Source organism: Psittacula echo, assembly GCF_963264785.1.
Source record: "Psittacula echo genome assembly, chromosome: 2".
NCBI lineage: Eukaryota > Metazoa > Chordata > Aves > Psittaciformes > Psittacidae > Psittacula > Psittacula echo.
Window position 1 is genome coordinate 144,708,956 of NC_137737.1, and position 20,311 is coordinate 144,729,266.

General features: G+C 36.0%; 1 protein-coding gene across 3 annotated transcripts in view; it reads right to left on the reverse strand.

Annotated features, from left to right (window-relative positions):
* The window catches only part of CSMD3 (CUB and Sushi multiple domains 3), a gene marked incomplete at both ends in the record, with an annotated part of 652,566 nt that overhangs the window by 467,743 nt on the left and 164,512 nt on the right, over window positions 1–20,311 (reverse strand). For all 3 annotated transcript variants that reach the window (XM_080610435.1, XM_080610434.1, XM_080610433.1), the window contains one exon: window positions 15,039–15,233. In XM_080610435.1, coding sequence (XP_080466561.1) covers window positions 15,039–15,233 — 195 coding nt within the window. The remainder of the gene's footprint in view (window positions 1–15,038; window positions 15,234–20,311) is intronic.

Here is a 20,311-nt window from a genome sequence, read left to right on the forward strand (position 1 = left end):
TGGTTTATGCTTTTAAGTACAACTCTTCACCTAATAGCACACTTACATTGCCAGAGTTTTATAAAGAAAAGGAAAACAATATAAAATTAAAGTACCCTACACAGGACAAGGTAATGTTTTAGGTTGACGTACACCAATTCTACATTTGCACAAAGTTTACATATATACTTATCTATATGCACATAATAAATAATATAGATATGAAGCAATCAAAATTTTAAGCAGCAATATTGTACACAATATTCCAAATGACTCTGTAAAGAACATCCTAAATCTACTTGAGCTAACTGAACCTAGCCAGCTAACACTTTTGGTCTCAAAGACAATCTGCACAAACAATGCAGCATTTTTTCTGTGTTGAAGCTCAGAGAGAATACTCTCATTTTTATGCATTTGTGTATTTAGTAGAAGAAAACATCTGCATATACATATATGCATGTATAAAATGTTAGACTTGCTTTGTGTATGAAAAACACCCCATCACATACAGTGAACCTATAAGTGCTGTCAATGGAATTGAGCCCTGAAACACAGCACACACCAGCTCTTCAGGCACTTGCAAATAGTTGCCTGCTGCCTATTTTTTAAAACAGGACTGTCCCCAGTTCCTTTCTTTGGGGCAGCCTGTAGCTCAGCCTAATTTCTATAGGGACTTTCATATTTGTCCTTATTAGACAGCTCTGCAAAATGGTCTTCACACACTTCTCATTTCCAAATTCCACAAAAGTCTCTGGTTTGCACAGTGCTACTTTGCTTGTCAAATATTTGTTTACGTTAAATACTGTCAACTGTTTTCTGAGTTTTTAATCTACAGTGCAACAAAATAAACTGCATCAAAGTTTGCAACCTCTGATGAGGCTGTTACAACACCTTGAAAATTGCGTGTTGACTGTTTACCTACCTGCTAGAAGAGTCTGTGACTTAATCAGTTCATTTATCTTCATTTGCTATTTTTGGTTTGCTTTAGATTTTCATATAAAGCTGAAATGGTAGTTTGACAACATGAAATGTTTGGAGGTAGCGATGACAAATGTTATGCTTAGACATGAACAGTTTGTCTTCAGAACTTCTTAAATACATAGATAATGGCGGGGTGGGGCAGAGAACACAACTCAAAAGAAAAGTGTATTTTTGCTCCAGAATTCCATTTTCTTTCCTCAATTTACAAATTATATGACAAGTATTATTAAATCAAGGAAGTTTATTTGTTTGGGCTTTTTTTTGTTAGTTTTTAATGCTTGTACTTGTACCTTCACTTGGCACATATTGTTCTATAAATGTGTGCAATACTGATCCCCTAACTGAAAGTTCTTACCTAACAGAGGTATCTGAACACTGGCCAGTAATAAACTAATTCTGTTAATATTCCAGGGCTTGTTGATAAATTTCAAGCTATTCTTCATAATGGATCTAAATATTGATGGCAAAGATTTTTACTAGCAACTTCTTGATGTGGAGCATAGCTCTTCCAGAGTGTTATGCAAATGATGATACAAGGTTTAAGAAGGAAGACTAGAAAGACTGGAAGGGTGAAATACTGGGGATAATAGAAAAGGAAGCTTTTAGTGTAATTATTTGGGCACATTTAGAAAATCTCTCAATTGGACTCTCCATGTGCTAGCCTAGCCAGGAAACGGCTGAAGTGCAGGAGTCTACCAACCAAGCCTGCCAATTCCGGAGCTGTCAACATGCAGACTATACAATAATTTATTCTGGGACTGCAGGTCTACAGAATTACTAATTCTGTAAACCATCTCCATAGTTCTGGCACAAAGCAGATAATATGAGGTGTTGGAATTTATATCTGAGAAAGAATTATTTGACTAATAACAAGATCATTATAGCATCCTTGTTCAAAATGGCAGATAGTCCTGCAAATAGCAGGGTAGATGTGAGTCAAATAAATTTAATACAAAGATAATTGAAATTATTATGGTTGTAAATCTATATGCAGTAGCACAAAACAAACTGAATTAACATGCAGTGCCATACTTAGCAGTTCAGGATACATGGCTCTTTTTGTCTGGCTGTTCTATGCACATACGAAACTTAGGCCAAGCAATATATCTAAGACTCTAGGTAGTGAGCAGAAGTTAGCATTTGTAATGGAGAAACAAAGTCATGTAAACACCAGTGTGCTATCACAGGCTGAAGAAGATACTGCAAAACAGATTAACCTGTATTTTTTACAGGAAACAGAAACCTGAGACTTCAATTGGGCACTGACAGCAAGGCTTTACAGTACCTATGTGCAGCAGAAAAAGTTTCTTAAGAGAGAAATCTGTGCTCCAAATACTGTGTTAATGCACTGAGGCAAAGATAAAGAAGTTGTCCTGAGTTATTTCTCCTTTTCATCTCAACATATCTGTATTATATAGGTGTTTTACCTCAAGCTGGTTTTTACTGGTATGTATACCTCAGGTTTCTACATTTTTATGATATCCTAGTAGCTGATGTACTATTTAAAATATGTTTGCTAAATAATCACAGAAGTGTATGTCAGTCAAAACTAAAAAAATCAGCAGGAAGCTTAGTCACAAACATGAATATTCCCTTTTGCATGCTCTCAAGAGAATCACAATTCAGAGGAAAAATCAGATACCATGTTAGGCATGTGGAACCATTGATTTTAACAATAACAGAATACTGAATGAACCAATAAAACATAACCTATTAAGCAGCATAATCATTGGTTACCTTGAATCCTAAAGAAGACTCCAAACATCCAAAAAAACCTCATGTGCATCAAGAGACAATCCAAAATATGGAAACGGTATTCTAAAAATGGATATATTTTTACAATACAAATCCAGTACACAGCACTAATCCAATGAGTTCAAATGTTAAATTTTTTTTTCTGTTCTAGGAACTAAGAAGAAAATAACAGTGCTCAAGTTTTTCATATCACCTTCCTTAAAAAAAAAGAAAAGCATGGAAATGTAGAAAAGTTTTGGTTAAAAAATACATTCCAGTTACAGTTCTAAGACTCTCAGATGTTTGAAATATATTTCCTTAGTTTCTTTTTATCTCTTTAATACTGTAAAAATAGATATTAAAATCAGTGTCTGTCCAAGGAAAATACTTAGTTAACCTCTGCAGGAAATTAAAGTCACACGCCCACACACTACACTGCTAAAATGTAGTATGGTAGTATAATTTTCAATATAACTAAGGATGTAGAGGAAAAAATATACTGCAGAATAGAAATAACTTGTTTACAAAGGTCTTAAGCACTTTTGTGAATTTTTGAGTGGAAGGGCTCACCACTGAAAAGTCACTGAAACTATACTGAACTTTAAAAAGCCTAGAAAAGCTCAGTCTTGGCTACAGTTTCTCTACTCTTACATAAAATAATGGACTTGTCATCCTGAAATATCTGGAATTCAACCTAAGAAGCATGGAGTGCACTCTGGCCTCTTTGATAACCACAATTCTTTAAATAACAGTGAAAGATGATTTCATGGCAGTAATGTAATTCTTTAAATAACAGTGGGAGATGAAAAGGAACACCTGGTTTATCAATGTTTGTTGGACAAATATACAGAAAAATGTATCACTACTGGGACTGAAATAAAGAAAAATATTATAAACATCACTGGGGCCAAGGGGTCTTTTTCCCCTTTTTTGTTAATGAACAAACTTTAATACTGCATGTGAACAGCTGCACCAGTAAAGGAACATCCTTTTTGTTTTAATTTAGGAGAATTGTTCTTAGCACAGGCAAACGCCTTTTAATTAATACTCACAAAAGTATAAAAGAACAGAATGATAGCAATGAGGTAGTCTCACATATATCAAAAAATCATGCACCAATGTAACATAATGTCTTTCACCTGATGATCATACGGCCATTTGCAAGTGAAACACAGCTTACAGTTAAAAATACAAATAAAAATAAAATTTAAAAAAATATTGTCATCTATACATCACTGAAATATTCAAACACTCTTCAAGGCAGCACCAGATGAAACAGCATCAAAAGGGGATATATGGTTGACAGAAGGCAGGATAACTGAATAGGACTATGAACAGATCTACCATATGTCAAATTCATATATTGGTTTTCAATTGTAGTTAAATCTGTTTATGAAAAAAAACCAAACAAACAAAAAAACCAACCAAACAGACTAAAAACAAAACTCATGAACCTCCAGACTGTAATAAAAAATATGTTTTACTGGTATGCCCACAAGAGCCATCAAACTATGTCTGAGTGTGAGGCATGCAGTGGCTGACCTGAATTTCAGGAAACAGTTTACAGACCCAGAGAGCAAGTCATAAATTTGCAAGGTGAGGATTCAAATTCCCTTTTAAGAGGTCTTTTTAAATAGGAGAGACTTTTCTAAGTATGCACATACAGCTGTTACGTATACTTGCTTTTCTTGCACAGTTAAAGCTTACCTGAAGAGCTACAGTGACTATAAAAAGTGGATAATGTAGCAGCCATGCATCTATCTACAAGAATAACTAAAGCAAGCATGGCTGCTTGGAACAGCTAGAAGGATCAGTGGACAAGTCACTTTGCTGACTTAGCAGCATCTTAAATGAGGCTATGCAACTAAACAAGAAAGATGAGAGCATCCTGGATTTCTTAATCCTGTACTACGAGCAATGCATAACTGCATATTATAAGTGATGCACAATTGTGATTGTGCTTGCAATTGCATCATTGGGGGATGAGAAAAGAGAGCTGTCATTACTGTATTTTGGGTACCCAGAGTGGCCAGTTATTGATTATTCTACTACTCATTCTTTTGCTTTCTCCCTTCAGTGAAGAAGTACTCTTAATCCATTTTCTGTACCATTTAAACCTCAGTTAAGTATCAGACACCGTAATTCGATTTACTCAGGCTCCTGGGATGCCAGTGATTGTTAATGGTTATAAAATTTGAACTCAGTCTTTGGCGTTCCTAGTAATGCTAGAAACTGAACACTTTACAAAATCCTTGGTGTTATGGATGATGTCTACACAACTTTGCCAAGTGACAGAAACCCTTTGAACTTTCATACACAAGGAGAGGAAAATTCCCAAAATAGTTTATGAAGTTATGATCATTACTGTTATTCATAAATCACTGCTTTTCTAAACCTCTTCAGATGAACAGATATATAGATCATAATTTTCATTACATGTTCAGTTTGACAGAAATTAAGTGCTGCCTCAGCATTTTACTTGATGCCCAAAGATGCAGGAGGACTGAATCACCAAGAAATCTTTTTCAGTATTTGAATTAAATAAAATAGGAGTAAATGAAGAGTTAAGCCACAAAATTATTTTCATAAATGTGTGTACTTTGGTTTTTTACTTCATATAGTTAGAAAATCGGAATTTGTCACTGTATTTTTGGCCAGCCTGGAGATTTATAGATTGCAGTAAATAAACACAATATTATTCTGGGACTTTGGCCAGGTTTTTCTACAGCTCCTGGAGGCCTTACAAGTGCTTTATTCCATGGGCAATAAAAATAATAAAAGCCTTGCCCATCTACCTGGAATTCAATAATTAATCTATTCTGACCAAAAAAAAAATCCACAAAACAAACCAAAACTAATCAAGAAAGCATTCTTCATTAAGAGTGTTATTTAAAACCCAGACCATTATTTTTTAAATGGAAAATAATTATAATAACCCTCATAGACTACATGGGTGAATAAATGGACACACCAGCACCTCAGACAGCAGAGTAGTGCATGCTGTAACTATGAGCTGTGATCAATAAATTACAAAAATTCTTATCTATTCTTCACCAGTTGGGGCCAAACACGTCAAAAGAAAACATGGATAAATTAAAACCAGTCTAGAGGAAATGAACAAAAATTACTTGTGGTCTCAAAAGCATGACTTCTGAAGTAAGAGTGCATTAGCACTATTGTAGTTAAAGAAGACCAAAACTAAACAAGTAAAAGGAACTTGTAACAAAGAAGAAAATACTTGGTTTCTAATACAGATATATTAGGAATCATAAAGCCCCATGAGAACTAGAGTCAGTGGATTACAGACTTCCTTGAGTTATTTAAATAACACTTCACATATTTCCTCACCTTTACGCAGTGGTGTGCAACAGACTCACAGTGTGAGTTCTCTGATTGTTTTATTCTTCTCTGATCCTAATCTCCAAGCTCTCAACCATCCCATTCTGCAACCCCAACAGCAGATCCATATATCCAAGCTGCACTTTCACACAGAGGCCACCATGCCATCTTCTCTGCTGCTTCTCCTGAGAAGTTTGTGTCTATCCTTCACCACGTTCCAGCTATAGAGCTGGAGCTCTATATGGAGCTCTCACATCATGTCTCACTTACTTCAACAGAATTACAGTTCTCTGACTGCACCTGGAGCTGAAGTTCGTCCTGCCTAGTTTTATACCAGGCTGGCTAGAGGCAGATGCCCCAATGTCCCTTTAGCCGGCTTTATCGTTTCCCACATTCCCATCACTCTGCACCTTTTGCTTATGATCCCTGTCCACTGCTACCTGTCTTAAATGTGAGTCAAAATGTCTGTTTCCCATAACAGTTAAAGTTATTTTGTTTCAATACTGATATAGAACAAAGTTTCTTTTTAACTCATGGTTTACTCAAGAAGAAGAAACTGGCAATTAGCAGGCCTCAAAACAAAGACTTTTAAAAATTATATTATACTGTAAAGTTTTTTTTAAAAGTTCTCTGACATATATACAAAACACACATCTTTACAATGTGAACTGGGTTTGCACGCCAAGGTGTTCAAGGCTACAGAGGTGGGTTCTGTGAGAAGCTGCTGGAAGCTTCCCCCATGTCCAATGGAGCAAATGCCAACCAGCTCCAAGACAGACCCACTACTGGCCAAGGCTGTGGCCATCATGATGGTGGTAGCGCCTCTGGGATAAGATATTAAAGAAGGGAAAAGTTACTGTGCAGGAGCAATTGCAGCTGGAGAAAGGAGTGAGAATATGTGAAACAGCCCTTCAGACACCAAGGTCAGCACAGAAGGAGGGGCAGGAGGTGCTCCAGGTACCAAAGCAGAGATTCCTCTGCAGCCCATAGTGCAGCCCATGGTGAGACGGGCTGTCCACCTGCAGCCCATGGAGGTCCATGGAGAGCAGATACCCACTTGTAACTTGGGGAGGACCCCACACTGGAGCAGGGGGATGACCAAAGGAGGCTGTGAGACTCTGGGGAGCCTGCACTGGAGCAGGCTTCTGGCAGGATCTGTGGCCCCATGGAGACAGGATCCCACATGGAGCAGGTTTGTGGCGGGAGCTGTGTCTCTGAGGGGACCCACACTGGAACAGGCTGTTCCTGAAAGACGCATCCCATGGAAAGGACCCACGCTGGAGCAGTTCATGAAGAACTGCAGCCTGTGGGAAGGACTCACACTGGAGAAGTCCATGGAGGACTGTCGGCTGTGGTAGGAACCCCACAATGGAGCAGGGCAGGAGTGTGAGAAGTCCTTCCCTGAGGAGGAAGGTGCAGCAGAGACGTGTGATAAATTGATCACAACCCCCATTCTCCATACTCCTGTGCCGCTGAGGGACAGGAGGTAGAGAAAATCAGGAATGAAATTGAGCCCAGGAAGAAGGGCGGGGTGGGGAGAAGGTGATTTTAAGATGTGGGTTTTTTCTCATCCTGAGATCAATCATAATCAGAATTACTTTGATTAGTAATAAATTAATTTCCCCAAGTCAAATCTGTTTTGCCCATGATGGTAATTGGTGAATAATCTCTCCTTGTCCTTATCTCAACCTACAAGCCTTTCTTTATATTTTAGAAAATATACGAAGTATGTAATGTTGGGACATAACAGCAAACTTACATTTGTGAGAAAGTAGAAGGCTTATGGACTTAACCATAGACCATTGTTCAAATTCTTGATTAGCCAACTTGGAAATGTAATTACATAAAATTTTATACTCTCAAACCTAGACAAGGTCCAACTTGGCCTTGAATACTTTCAGGGACAGGGCATATATATTAGAAATACTAATATTGTCATTATTAGCACAGTAAAACTAGTACATTTTAGCATGTTAGGAATATCTGATAATTCTAATATAATAAACATTCATATTTCTCTAACAATTTCCTGATATACATTAATAATGACTTAGTCTCAAATAATTCAGAAAAGTTTCACCACTATTTTGAATAATAAGAAATCCATGGATCTGATCACATTTTAAAATTCACGTGGGGATTTCCTGTTCTTCAGGATTAGACACATTTGCTCACTTAAGTAGACTGTGCATTTATGTGAAATGCTCCTGACAGTGAGAACCAGATACTACCCTGAGAATAACACTAATAAAATGAAACGATAGAGAGAGAACTTCCATTATGGATTCACAAAGTTCTTCTATTGCAATAATTTGAAGCAACAAAAGGTAACGTAACGTCCTTCATTAAAAAAAGTCATTCAGGGTATTATTTTGCAGAGCCTCTGGGCCCTGCTTGAAAGCATCCACCACTCTACTTGAAAACACACATTTGCATTATACTCCTATAACACTATTTCAATGGTAGTAGTAGTCCTTCTTCATCATCCTCATCCCTCACACACACACAACACACACACGCACACACACACATCTTAATTAACCTCTCTAATTTTGGGGAAGCAACATTGCCATTTGTAGACTACATTTTTTAATGCATCAGCCATAAGACCATGGGCCTTTCTAAGGCAATGATTTATAATGTTCCAAAAAGGACCTGTGGAGCAATGTCTGAAAAACTGCTCATTCATTATTCATCTTCATGTCTTATATAAAAATACATCATTCTAAAAAATATTTTTGCTGGTTTTCTTTTTAGCTTTCCTTAAATAATCCAACATGTTTTAAATCCAATCTGACACAGCTATATTGTGGCTTTTCCAAAGAATAAGTAGTAACAACTGTTTGTATATAAGAACTGGTTTCAGATGAAAAACTGCTTGTTCCCTATGAGATGTAATTTATTCCTTCTTTTAAGTTAGTGCGCTTTATTTTCCTCTGTGCATATTGTCAGCTCTACCAGTTAATGCACTGCATGGCACCAAGTGCTGTAGTGGGACTTTATTTCCTGCTTTGTTCTCCCCACAGCCTATAAAACCCAGCTTATAACTAAGATAGAAAGACAGTGTCAGCTAATTTAATGCTTATATTACTAGATTATATTTGCCACACTTTCATATAATCATTTACCAACCTGCAGCCAAATTTCCCTGTGAAATTCTTACACTGTTGTATGAATATTTCTTGTAGTTATGTGAAGTTTAATTCTTTTTTTTTTTTCCCCACAATTCTGTACTATTTTATGCTGTGCAGAAACAGATGTACTTCTTCAAGAAAGTACACTGGAGAGTCTGCAAGACTCTCAGGCATACTTTTAATTCATTTGAAGATACTCTCTGTTTTATCTGATCTAAAACTTAACATATGTAGTTGAAATATGTACAGTCATGTATCTATGGAGTCACAGAATTATACCAGTGACTACAATTAAAAACAATTCCTCTCCAGTGGGTTCTGCACACAGGAAATAGCACAATACTTCAGTAGTGAGAGGAATATGCTAATATTCAAATTTGATACCCATTAGATCACTTTTTAAAATATGAACTTATACATACCTTAGTCCACTTTATTTGGAATAAATCCACTGAAGAAGATTAAATTAAGTATACCCTTATACAAACAGGTATAAATAAACATGGATATATATGTACAGGGGAATTACAGAATTCCCAGACTTAGAATTTAGTAACAACCTCTTTAGTCTTTTACCTGTCGTGGCAAAATATAGAAAAATACTCAATATGTTCCCAGCTCAATAATCAAAAAAGCCAAATTGCATTTTGTCCACGTAAAAAAAATATTTTGCAGCTATACATATAGGCAAGAGTGACAACACTTCTAGAAATACAAACAAACATCCATTTTACCCTGGAATAGGAAAATCTTTAAAAATAGAAAAGTTATAATACTTCCTTGATTGTGAAAGTGTCTAATTATTATAACCCTTATGGAATGACAATATTATATGTAAATGTAACCTTATTTATTAGCCTTAGTAAATTACTCCTAGCTTGCTGCATTATGGAGAAACTGCAAGCTGCAGCTTTATCTCAGGAATAGGTGATATGATAAAGCTGCTGTCATATTCCACTGTTGAAAACAACCTTATCGGAATTAATTTGTCAAGGAAGAAGACATTATGTAAAAACTAGTCATGGGTTGTGCACAGTATAATTGGCCACAACATAATAAATCCAACTGAGGTTTATTTTAATTACTTTTGCACTTGTAGTAAATCTAATGAAAATTACAGTATTTTTGTGGATGCCAGATTATGCAAGTGACAGGTGGAAAACACTGTGTATTCGAAATATGTTTCGTGAAAAACAGGGCATGAAATAAAGGTATATGCATTGATTTTGCAATAAAATCTAAGTAATGAAAAAGGAAGCCACTTCAGGAATAACTCTTTTCTTCATGAATAAAATTTGGCCCCAAAATATGTAACTTAAAAAAATAATATATCAGAGTTATGCACCAAATTTAAACCATAAAAATGTAATAGGGTGTCCTGGGTTCAGCAGCAGCAGTCAGTTTTTCTCCTTCTTAGTAGCTGGTGCAGTGCTGTGGTTTTGACTTTCAGTCTGGGAATAATATTGATAGCTTTCAGTCGCTGGTCAGAATGTTTACCCTGACCAAGGACTTTGTGAGTCTCATGCTCTGTGACTTAACAATGGACACTATTGCCCAGGTTATTCATGAGTGTGAAACATGTGCTGCAATTAAACAAGCCAAACAGTTAAAGCCTCTTTGGTATGGAGGACGATGGCTGACGTATAAATATGGGGAGGCCTGGCAAATTGATTATGTCACACTCCCACCAACCCGCCAAGGCAAGCGCCATGTGCTTACCATGGTGGAAGCAACCACCGGATGGCTGGAAACATACGCTGTGCCCCACGCCACTGCCCAGAACACTATCCTGGGCCTTGAGAAACAGATTTTGTGGAGACATGGTACTCCAGAGAGAATTGAGTCAGACAATGGGACTCATTTCCAGAATAACCTTATAGACACTTGGGCCAAAGAGCATGGCATTGAGTGGATATATCAAATCCCCTACCATGCACCAGCCTCCGTGAAAATCGAACGGTACAGTGGGCTCTTAAAAGCTACACTGAGAGCAATGGGTGGGGGAACTTTCAAGCATTGGGATACACACTTACCAAAGGCCACCTGGTTGGTCAACACCAGAGGATCTGCCAACAGGGCTGGCCCAGCCCAGTCAGAACTTTTACATATTGTAGAGAAGGACAAAGTTCCTGTGGTGCACATAAAGAATTTGCTGGGGAAGACAGTCTGGGTTATTCCTGCTTCAGGTAAAGGCAAACCCACTCGTGGGATTGCTTTTGCTCAGGGACCCGGATATACTTGGTGGGTAATGCGGGAAGATGGGGAAGTTCGATGTATACCTCAAGGGGATTTGATTTTAGGGGAGAACAGCCAATGAACTCAATTGTATGCTGTTGCCTGCTATGTAATACTTTTATAGCTCATCAACTAGAAGTCTGCAGGGCACCAGCAACTGGCCCTGACTTCCCTCCGACCATCATCCCAACAGAGAATGAACTTTGATAGAACCAGACGAATTCTGCGGTAAAGGAACGATCAGCATCAGCAGGCAACAATCCAACACTGCACACAGCCTCTCCTGCCTTGAAAGACTGTTACAAGAGATGGAGCCCAACATCATGGACCGAATGGACTCAGCAGTTTTATAGGGATTGGTCCATGCACTAAGATAACAGTGCACTGGGATGAGAGTGAGGGTATTTGGAAACTGTGGGATCTGAGCATGACGTGAATGGTATGGAATAAGGGGTGGATACTGTCCTGGGTTCAGCAGTAGCTCATTTTTAATCCTTCTTAGTAGCTGGTGCAGCGCTGTGGTTTTGACTTTCGGCCTGGGAATAATACTGATAGCTTTCAGTTACTGGTCAGAATGTTTACCCTGACCAAGGACTTTGTGAGTCTCATGCTCTGCCAGGGAGGAGGGGAGGCCGGGAGGAAGCAGGGATAGGACACCTGACCCAAACTAGCCAAAGAGGTATTCCATACCACAGCACGTCATGCCCGGGGATGTAACTGGGAGTTACCTGGAAGGGCACGTGCACTCTCTGCTCTGTTGGGCTCATTTTCGGCGGGCGGTATCGTATTCTCTTCCCTTGTTATTTCCCTTATCATTATTCTTATTGGTGGTAGCAGCAGTGATTTGTGTTATACCTTAGTTACTGGACTGCTCTTATCTCAACCTGTGGGAGTTACATTCTTTCAGTTCTCCTCCCCATCCCTCCGGGGGCAGGGAGGGAGTAGAAACTGCGTGGCTGACTTGCCGACTGGCTTAAACCACGACATAGGGTCTCATTTAATGGCAATACTGGTCATCCCAATGAAATTATCCTCACTGAGACATCAGTCTCTAAGAATTACATTGCTAAAACACAAGCATGACCTTCTCCTGATCTCTTCATTCACAGTGAATGCAACATAAAAGATATGATCTAAAAAAAAAAATTAATCCCCAAATTTGTTTGTTCTGAATTAAAAGAGGCAGAGAACAATGACATTTACACACAGATGATCTGAATACATCTACAAGCTTAACTCTGCTGACATATATATAAGCATGCTGTAAATTCAGAGCTTTGTTTATTTTCCACAGATAAAAATAAATAAACAAACAAAAATAAAATCCCAGTAAATATTGAATAAATCTACTTTAGTGCTATTCTTGAGGTTTTTACCTAACAAATCAGACAAGAACATTTCCTAGGTCATGGCACTGAAATACTCTGTATTTCCTCAATCCAACTAATCATATTAAAATTAACAACTAGTACATGCATGTCTAGAGGAGACCTGGCCATCTACCAAAAAACAAGTAGTTGTTCAGTGTTGAGAAAAATGAATTCGTACACATTGTCCTGCTTTCATCTGGGATACAGCTAATTGTCTTCCTAGTAGCTGGTACAGTGCTGTGTTTTGGCTTTAGTTTGAGAATAATTTGAGTAATCTCAAAATTACACACTTGTTTGTCTCAGGATCTCTGGTTTAGATGTAATGACCATTGGCAGGGAACAATAAGATATTTATCATAGCAACTCTTAAAAGATGAGTGTTTAATGAAAAGAGCCTCCATGACAAACAGAGAGAAAGGGATAAGTAGTTCATTAGTGGGTAACTACCTTTAGCAACCTTCTGCAGAATTCTGGTTTGGATAATTGCATTAGCAAAATCAGGACAAATTTATTAGAATGGAAACACATAGGGCTCTGTATTAAAAGTAAAGTTAGATGCCTCTGATATAGAACACGGACTCATAGAAGGAACTACTGAAAATAATTAGGGTTTTTTTTTTTTTTTTCAGTTGAACATAGACCAAAAATATCTGAACAGTAATTTGATGCATTAAGCCTTAAGCCATTATGCCTGACATTAAAACAAGAATCTGTCACATTCCCAGGTTACGTTTCAGTAATTTGTTACCACTACTACTGAAATGTGCACCTTGCTTTTTGAAGTCTTTTATTGTCAAACTTTTAACCCTTAGATTCTTCACATTCCCTTGGAATAAAAATAACATCTATCTAAAGTTCTACTGAAAAATGTAGCAGCAAAAGAAAGCATGTGTAACACTATGACTGTGATGACTGACTGGTAAGTGGAAGCATCAGGTTCAAGTCTCTCATCTTCTTCATTTAAGAGTATAAAATTTTATGCCATTACATTTCCAAACTAGCTGATCAAGAATTTGGACAATGGTCTACAGTGAAGTCCATTAACCTCTACTTTGTTCCAAATGTAAGTTCTGTGCAAGTTAATATATTCTTATCAAATCTTTTCTATGATCATCTCCACAAACAGAATTTGGATATATGCCTTGATTGTGTATCTTTAGTATTAGCTACCATTTTTTCTGAGAAGTAGGAAGGGAAAATTCAGGAGTTACAGTCTTATTAGAAAATAGTATTATTAATAAGAATAATTTCTTATTTTCTTCAAGGTCAAGATCTGTATTTTCTTCAAGGTCATGTGAAGCCATATTAAATAGCTCTAAGCCAATAATAGGAAACAATAGAATGGTATTTCCAATTATACACATTTCCTACATATAACTGCTTTTTTGAGATACTGGTTAACCAGGTTTTAATCTAAGTGAATCCTGATTATTTTTTTTCATTTTAATCAGAGATTTATCAGGATGTTAATTTACATTGGAATGTTTTTGTAGCCCTGCAAGACTGCATCAGATTTCTTGGGACAAATATAAATTTTACATTCTACAAAGCTAACCTGTGAAACCAGAAAATCATTTCAAGCTTGCCTGACATTAACAGTGCTTCATCAAAATATGACCTTTATTGTATTTTGTATGTAATAGTGATAATTTCACCATTTTATCATCTTAGTTCCTTTCATTACTCTGCAAATGTTATAGTCTCAGAAAATAAAATTCAGCCATTAAACAGGATTCCCTACTACTGCAATAATTCTAATGCAAGCAAAGTAAACAGACTCGAGCTACAATATTTGTTAGAATACAGCGGATATCATATATAGAAATCTTAAGGTATCAATTCTGACTGCGAATGAGAGGAAGCCCTCAAACTCAACAGTCTTGGTAGCTTCAGACTTCAGTTTGCTCAATATCCAAGTTAATACTCGACAAAAAGTCATGCATTAGAAAGTATTAATGTACCCAAAATTTCCATTCCAATAGCTGCAACATGTCGAACACAGACATTTCTGTCCTGCTTATTACTAGGTTTCTAGTTCTTATTTCATTACATATATTTTAGAATAGATAAGAAATATAAAAGGATATTGACTCAAAAATTTGTAGGTGCATATGCTGAAATATATGTGAGCAAGAGATCAAAATATTTTGAACAGCTTTTCTTTAATCTCAGTCTAAAAGTTAATAATTAAAACAGAGATTTTAAAGTTGTACATAATAATAAATCCAATATATATTCTAAAACATTAATGTAGCATTTCTTTTACCTCTACAGATAGGGACAGGGAAGTCCCACGATGCTGTATTCACAGAGTTAGCTATGCAAGTAAGCTGAGGGTGGCCGTCCAAAATATATCCAGTTACACAGCTGTATCGGATTTTGTCACCAACATCGAATCTTGTACCATACAAGATACCCTTTGGTGGAACTCCTGGATTGCCACAGGAACTACTCTGTAATTCTGGAGAAGACATATTTTTATTACTTATAATGTTTTTATAAATCAAAACTACTTTTTCCGAAGAATATAGAACACAAATTATGGCAAGTTTGGGCAGATAGTGTGTTTTCACGGATATTATACAACTTCTAACACTGAAAAGCCATTACTGACTTAAGTCTATTAAGTATCTGCTTATGTACCCAAATAGCCAAGGTAGAATATTACATGAAATAGAGCATAAGGATTCCCTTAAGCTACAGATATACAGTCACATTTTTCTTAATTGATAGCAAAGAACTCATTATATAGGAAAAGGAAACAAAGGAACTTGATATATTTCTGACTGTTAAGTTATACAACTGCAAAACAACAAACAAAATTGCAAATACAGACATGAAGGAACATTAGATTTTTAACCAACCAAAATCTGGAAGAATAAACAAAACTAAAGACAACATTAGGAGAAGGTTTCAATAAACATAAGCCTGAGCATGATCAGGAAGCTGTTGAATAATCTAATACATTTTAGATAACAAGGCAAAAACCGGTAAGATACTGTGGATAACTGATTTCTGAAAAAAGTATTGGTTAATTTAATCATATAGAATAACATAATAGACTTTTATTCTAATGTCAAGCTTAGCCATTTAGAATCCAAAATGAGTCACGGCTCTGCTGTTAGGTTGATCTCTGTGGACATTAAAGTTTAGTTTTACTAGCTGGTACTCATACTCCAACTGTGTACCCTTATTTATAATGTTTCAGCATTATAAATAGCTTTATTAAAAATCTCTCATCATTTACTACTGAAGTCCTTTAGTTAATGGCCATAAGAAGATAAGATTTTTTTTTTGTATAAGTGTGACCACAAGAAATTTCATATCATCCTGAGCTCTTAAAAATTGGTACCATGTATACTCACCATCCTAATGTGAACAAGGAAGAGACAAATCAGGTAAACCTGTACTTGGATTCATAACAAATTTCCCTAATCTACAAAGTAAGGAAACAAGATGTAAGAACAGAAGGGTATGTATGTATTGTCTTAATTTCTTTTCTTCAGTGCCATGTAACTAAATTCTTCTTCCATTTCCCTGATGTGTGCATGGGTGTGTGCACACAGGAACACACACATATATAAGTATAAATGTATTATGGAAAAAATTATTCAAACTGTTATAGTAGGTTTCAAATAATAATTAAGAAGGTAGAAATGGTTATCAAAACAAGCAGTATGGCTCATACGATACATTACTCCCATGCAAAGAACTACCAAGAACTAGAATGCAATATTAGATTTGTGATATTAGCCATGAAAGAAAACTATATAGCAATTATGAAAAGAATCCAGTATAATCATATATATATGCTATGTATGCTATACATGTCTATATACATATGCTGTATGTAAAATACATATTAACAATGTGTATCTGCAAGACTTGCTGTAACAATCATGTTTGATGTAAATTTGTTAAATATGTAGATTATTTGATGCTGTTGTTGCTGATTCTTTCTCTTCTATAATAAACTTGATGGGCCTTGATTTGACTTTCATTGCCCTGAACAAGGATACAGAACAGAAGTAAAAAGATAGCCTGTCTCATCTTGGTCACTTCAAAGCTCACTCAAGTGGCTGGCATTCTTACTACTGTTTTATCAAACTAAGTGTTCTGCCCTCGAAGAAAAACCCTTCCCTATCCTCATATCTGCTTGCAAGAAGGCGGCACTGCTGCAGTTGACTCCTGTATATTTGTTCAAAGTGATTGCTTTAAATCCTTTAAAGTTTTTTTCAAGGCCACTACAGTTATTTATCATCACAGCATGTCAAAATAGAGGCAAGAATACCATCCTGTGGATTTTGGTTATATTATGTATCACAGTATATTAATTTGAAAACTCTGCCTGTACACACTGTCTTTATTTTCAGCTTCTCCAAGAAGAATAAACCTTTCAAACGCTTGTATTTCTGAGTGCTTTGTAAAAAGGTCAAGAAAAGATTCCTTGTCCTTTGAAATGATGAATATAAAGATTAGTGATGCCTTTAACAGTCACTGCCTAAAATTGCTTGCTTTACTCTTACTGCTGTTTCATCAGGAATTACCCACAGAAGGCAATATATTCTTCTGAAATTATATTATATTTTAAAGCACTAATTAAAAATTACCCTCCTTCTAAAATAAAACTCATTTTTCCAGTTGCAATACTATATGACTTGTCTACAAAGAATACTTGGCATTTTCCATCAACTTTTTAAAATTATGAAAGTGGCTAGTGAGTATATGTCTACTTCAAATAATTTTGTTCCTGATTTAGGTAAGAAAGTAAAAAAAATAAAGCATACAATTTAAAATATATTAGTTTCTGCTGCTGAGTATTTTAATTTTTAACATATACAAATACATTATTTTGAAGGAGTGTGTGTAATTCACCAAGTAACTGCATTAGTCTTTTTTGATAGATAGTATCTATTTTCAAACTGAATGTTTAACTGATTGTTACCTTGAGATTGTCAGCTGTCAGGGAACACAGGAATTGCTAAACTAGATCATAATTTTTATTCTGCTCTGCACAGATTCTTGACTTCAATGACATTCTAATATTCAGTAATGATACGAAGTGCGGAAAAGTATTTCCTTTTAAATTTGCCACACTGTAATTTGGTTGAAATTCTCCTTGTGCACGTACTCTGAAAATAAGCATAATTGAATTTTTACATCATCCTACTTTTTTTTACATTTTTTTTATTGTGCATTGTTGCTCATCTTTTTCAAGAAAGCAGTCCCAATTGTTTCAATCTCTCTCCAAGTAGGAATTTTCTTTGTCCTATTTTTAATTGTCAGTTCTCTCTGACATGAAATCATGTCCATTATTTGCTTGTGCAAAACCAAAATGCTTTCTAAAATAAATATTTCACCTGTAAATGACATACATACTAACTCACATGATGATCAAACACTGAGGTCAAAATATCCTGTAATGCTTTTCAGTAAGTTTCTGTTTCATTAATTCTTATTAATGTCAATGGAAATTCTTTTCAAAGACTGTGGGTAAAATATGCCTCAGAGATTTCTGCTTAGCAGAAATAGACACTTGTTTAAAGAGTTTAATTATCAGAAATTCAGCCACTTATAAATATTAATTATCTATTCAAATTAAATCACATTAAATATAATTTCTTTGTGACAATGCTTTCAAAAACACAGCTAGGACAAGTTGAGACTCTTTTTCTCAGCATTCATTCAAATCATAACCATACATGGAAATTTCAAATTTACTTTCTTTTTATTCAGATTTTATGTCAGGATTTTTTGGTTTTTTTAATGTTCCTTATTAAAGCAAGAGTAGAACCTCTCCTCCCTACACTGCTTGAGCATGATATTTATAATATGATGTCCAGAACACGTATTTCCAAATGTTCCAGTAAAAAAAATAGTGTTTGCATTGCATTCATCTTGGTGAAAAATACTTGTATATTCTCTGCTGAAGATCACTGTTCTCCGCATCCTAAATCTGATTAGAAATTTAGGAACATAAAGAACTTTGTCTTTTTTTAAATTATCGAACCTCGTCTTTTTCACAATTTCTGTTCACAGCTATTACAAAACATTATGGTCCTATTTTTCCCAACCTTAAGTGTGAAACACTGTCAATATCAACTGCATATCTTCATGAGTATTCACTCACTGGAAATGCTATGAAGTACCCCAATAGAGGCTAATGTTTATTTTATATTTTATTTTTGAAATTGAATACTCATGGTATTCCTACACTGTCCATTTGGATATTACCCTGTATTACTGAGTGGCAGTAGTCCTAGGCTGCTTGTTCACTCATGTCTACTATTTCAAACAATTCTTCTGTAATTCCTCTGCCAGCCAAACCTGAGTGCAGTCCAAGTAAATCTTTTAAACAAAAAGTTCAGGTTAGATGTTATGAAGAAGTTCTTTACTGTGAGGGTGGTGAGGCACTGGAACGGGTTGCCCAAAGAAATGGTGTGGTGGCAGTGTTCAAAGGCCTTGGGCAACATGGTGTATCCCTGTCCACAGCAGGGGGGGCTGGAACTCGATGATCTTAACGTCCTTTCCAATCCTAACTATTCTATGATTCTAAGTAATATGTCATTCTAGGGACCATTCAAGTCATCTTTTGGTACAGTACTTGGTGTAACTGGTAATACTAGAATGCAGCCGTACACAGATATCCCTTAGAAAAGCAGCACATATGAAGTTTTTCTTACAGACAAGCAAGAATGCTTTGGTATTGAAGACTGATTTCAGAAGTGCTGCATGTACTATGTGTATAGAGTACTATACAATTAAAGGGTCACAAATATTAGGAAAGCTGATACATTTGTAAGAGTATGAAGTGGCCTGAAATTCACTTGCCCAAAATTCACAAAAAGCAAATCTTCTAAGGGTATAATTTAGATGCAGATAGTTTTCCAAAGGTTTTAGAAACTAAAAAAGTAACTCTGATGCATAGTTTCTTCTACCTCATAATATTCTGCTTTTTGTCTCAAAACCACGTATTTTGTTTACTTTCTTTTCTATTCTGTTCTCATTCAACATTGCTCTGAATATATGAGTAAGCATGGCCTAGATTTAGATCTAAAAGGGACTAGAAGAATTAACTGATGAGTATAGAAACAACATTATCTTCCTACACACATATTGAAATGTACATACCAATCCCACATGAGTGTACAGGGTGAGAGAAACCACAAGAAAAAAATGGAGTAGGCAATATCAGTGCAGTGAAGGAAAAACTTAGTGTCTAAGAGGAAATTTAACTGCACAAATACATATGCTTAAGAGAGAAAAGAAAGAAGCAATACAGATTTATTAAGAGAGATCAAATGGGAAAAAATTCACTCCCCAAAAATCTAGGTCTCTCCTTCGTAGTAACTGAACAAGAAAAGTGGTTATTCCTTGATTCTAACAGATCTCTCACCTCAAGATACAAGTGCAAAACGAAGAGTCACTATTCTGAAATCCACCTGTGTAGGTGGGCAAGAGGAAGTGCGAGAAAGATTTCTTTTTTTTTTTGGGGGGGGGGGGGTCCTAAAAGGAAAACAAGATAAAATGTGTTGTTTC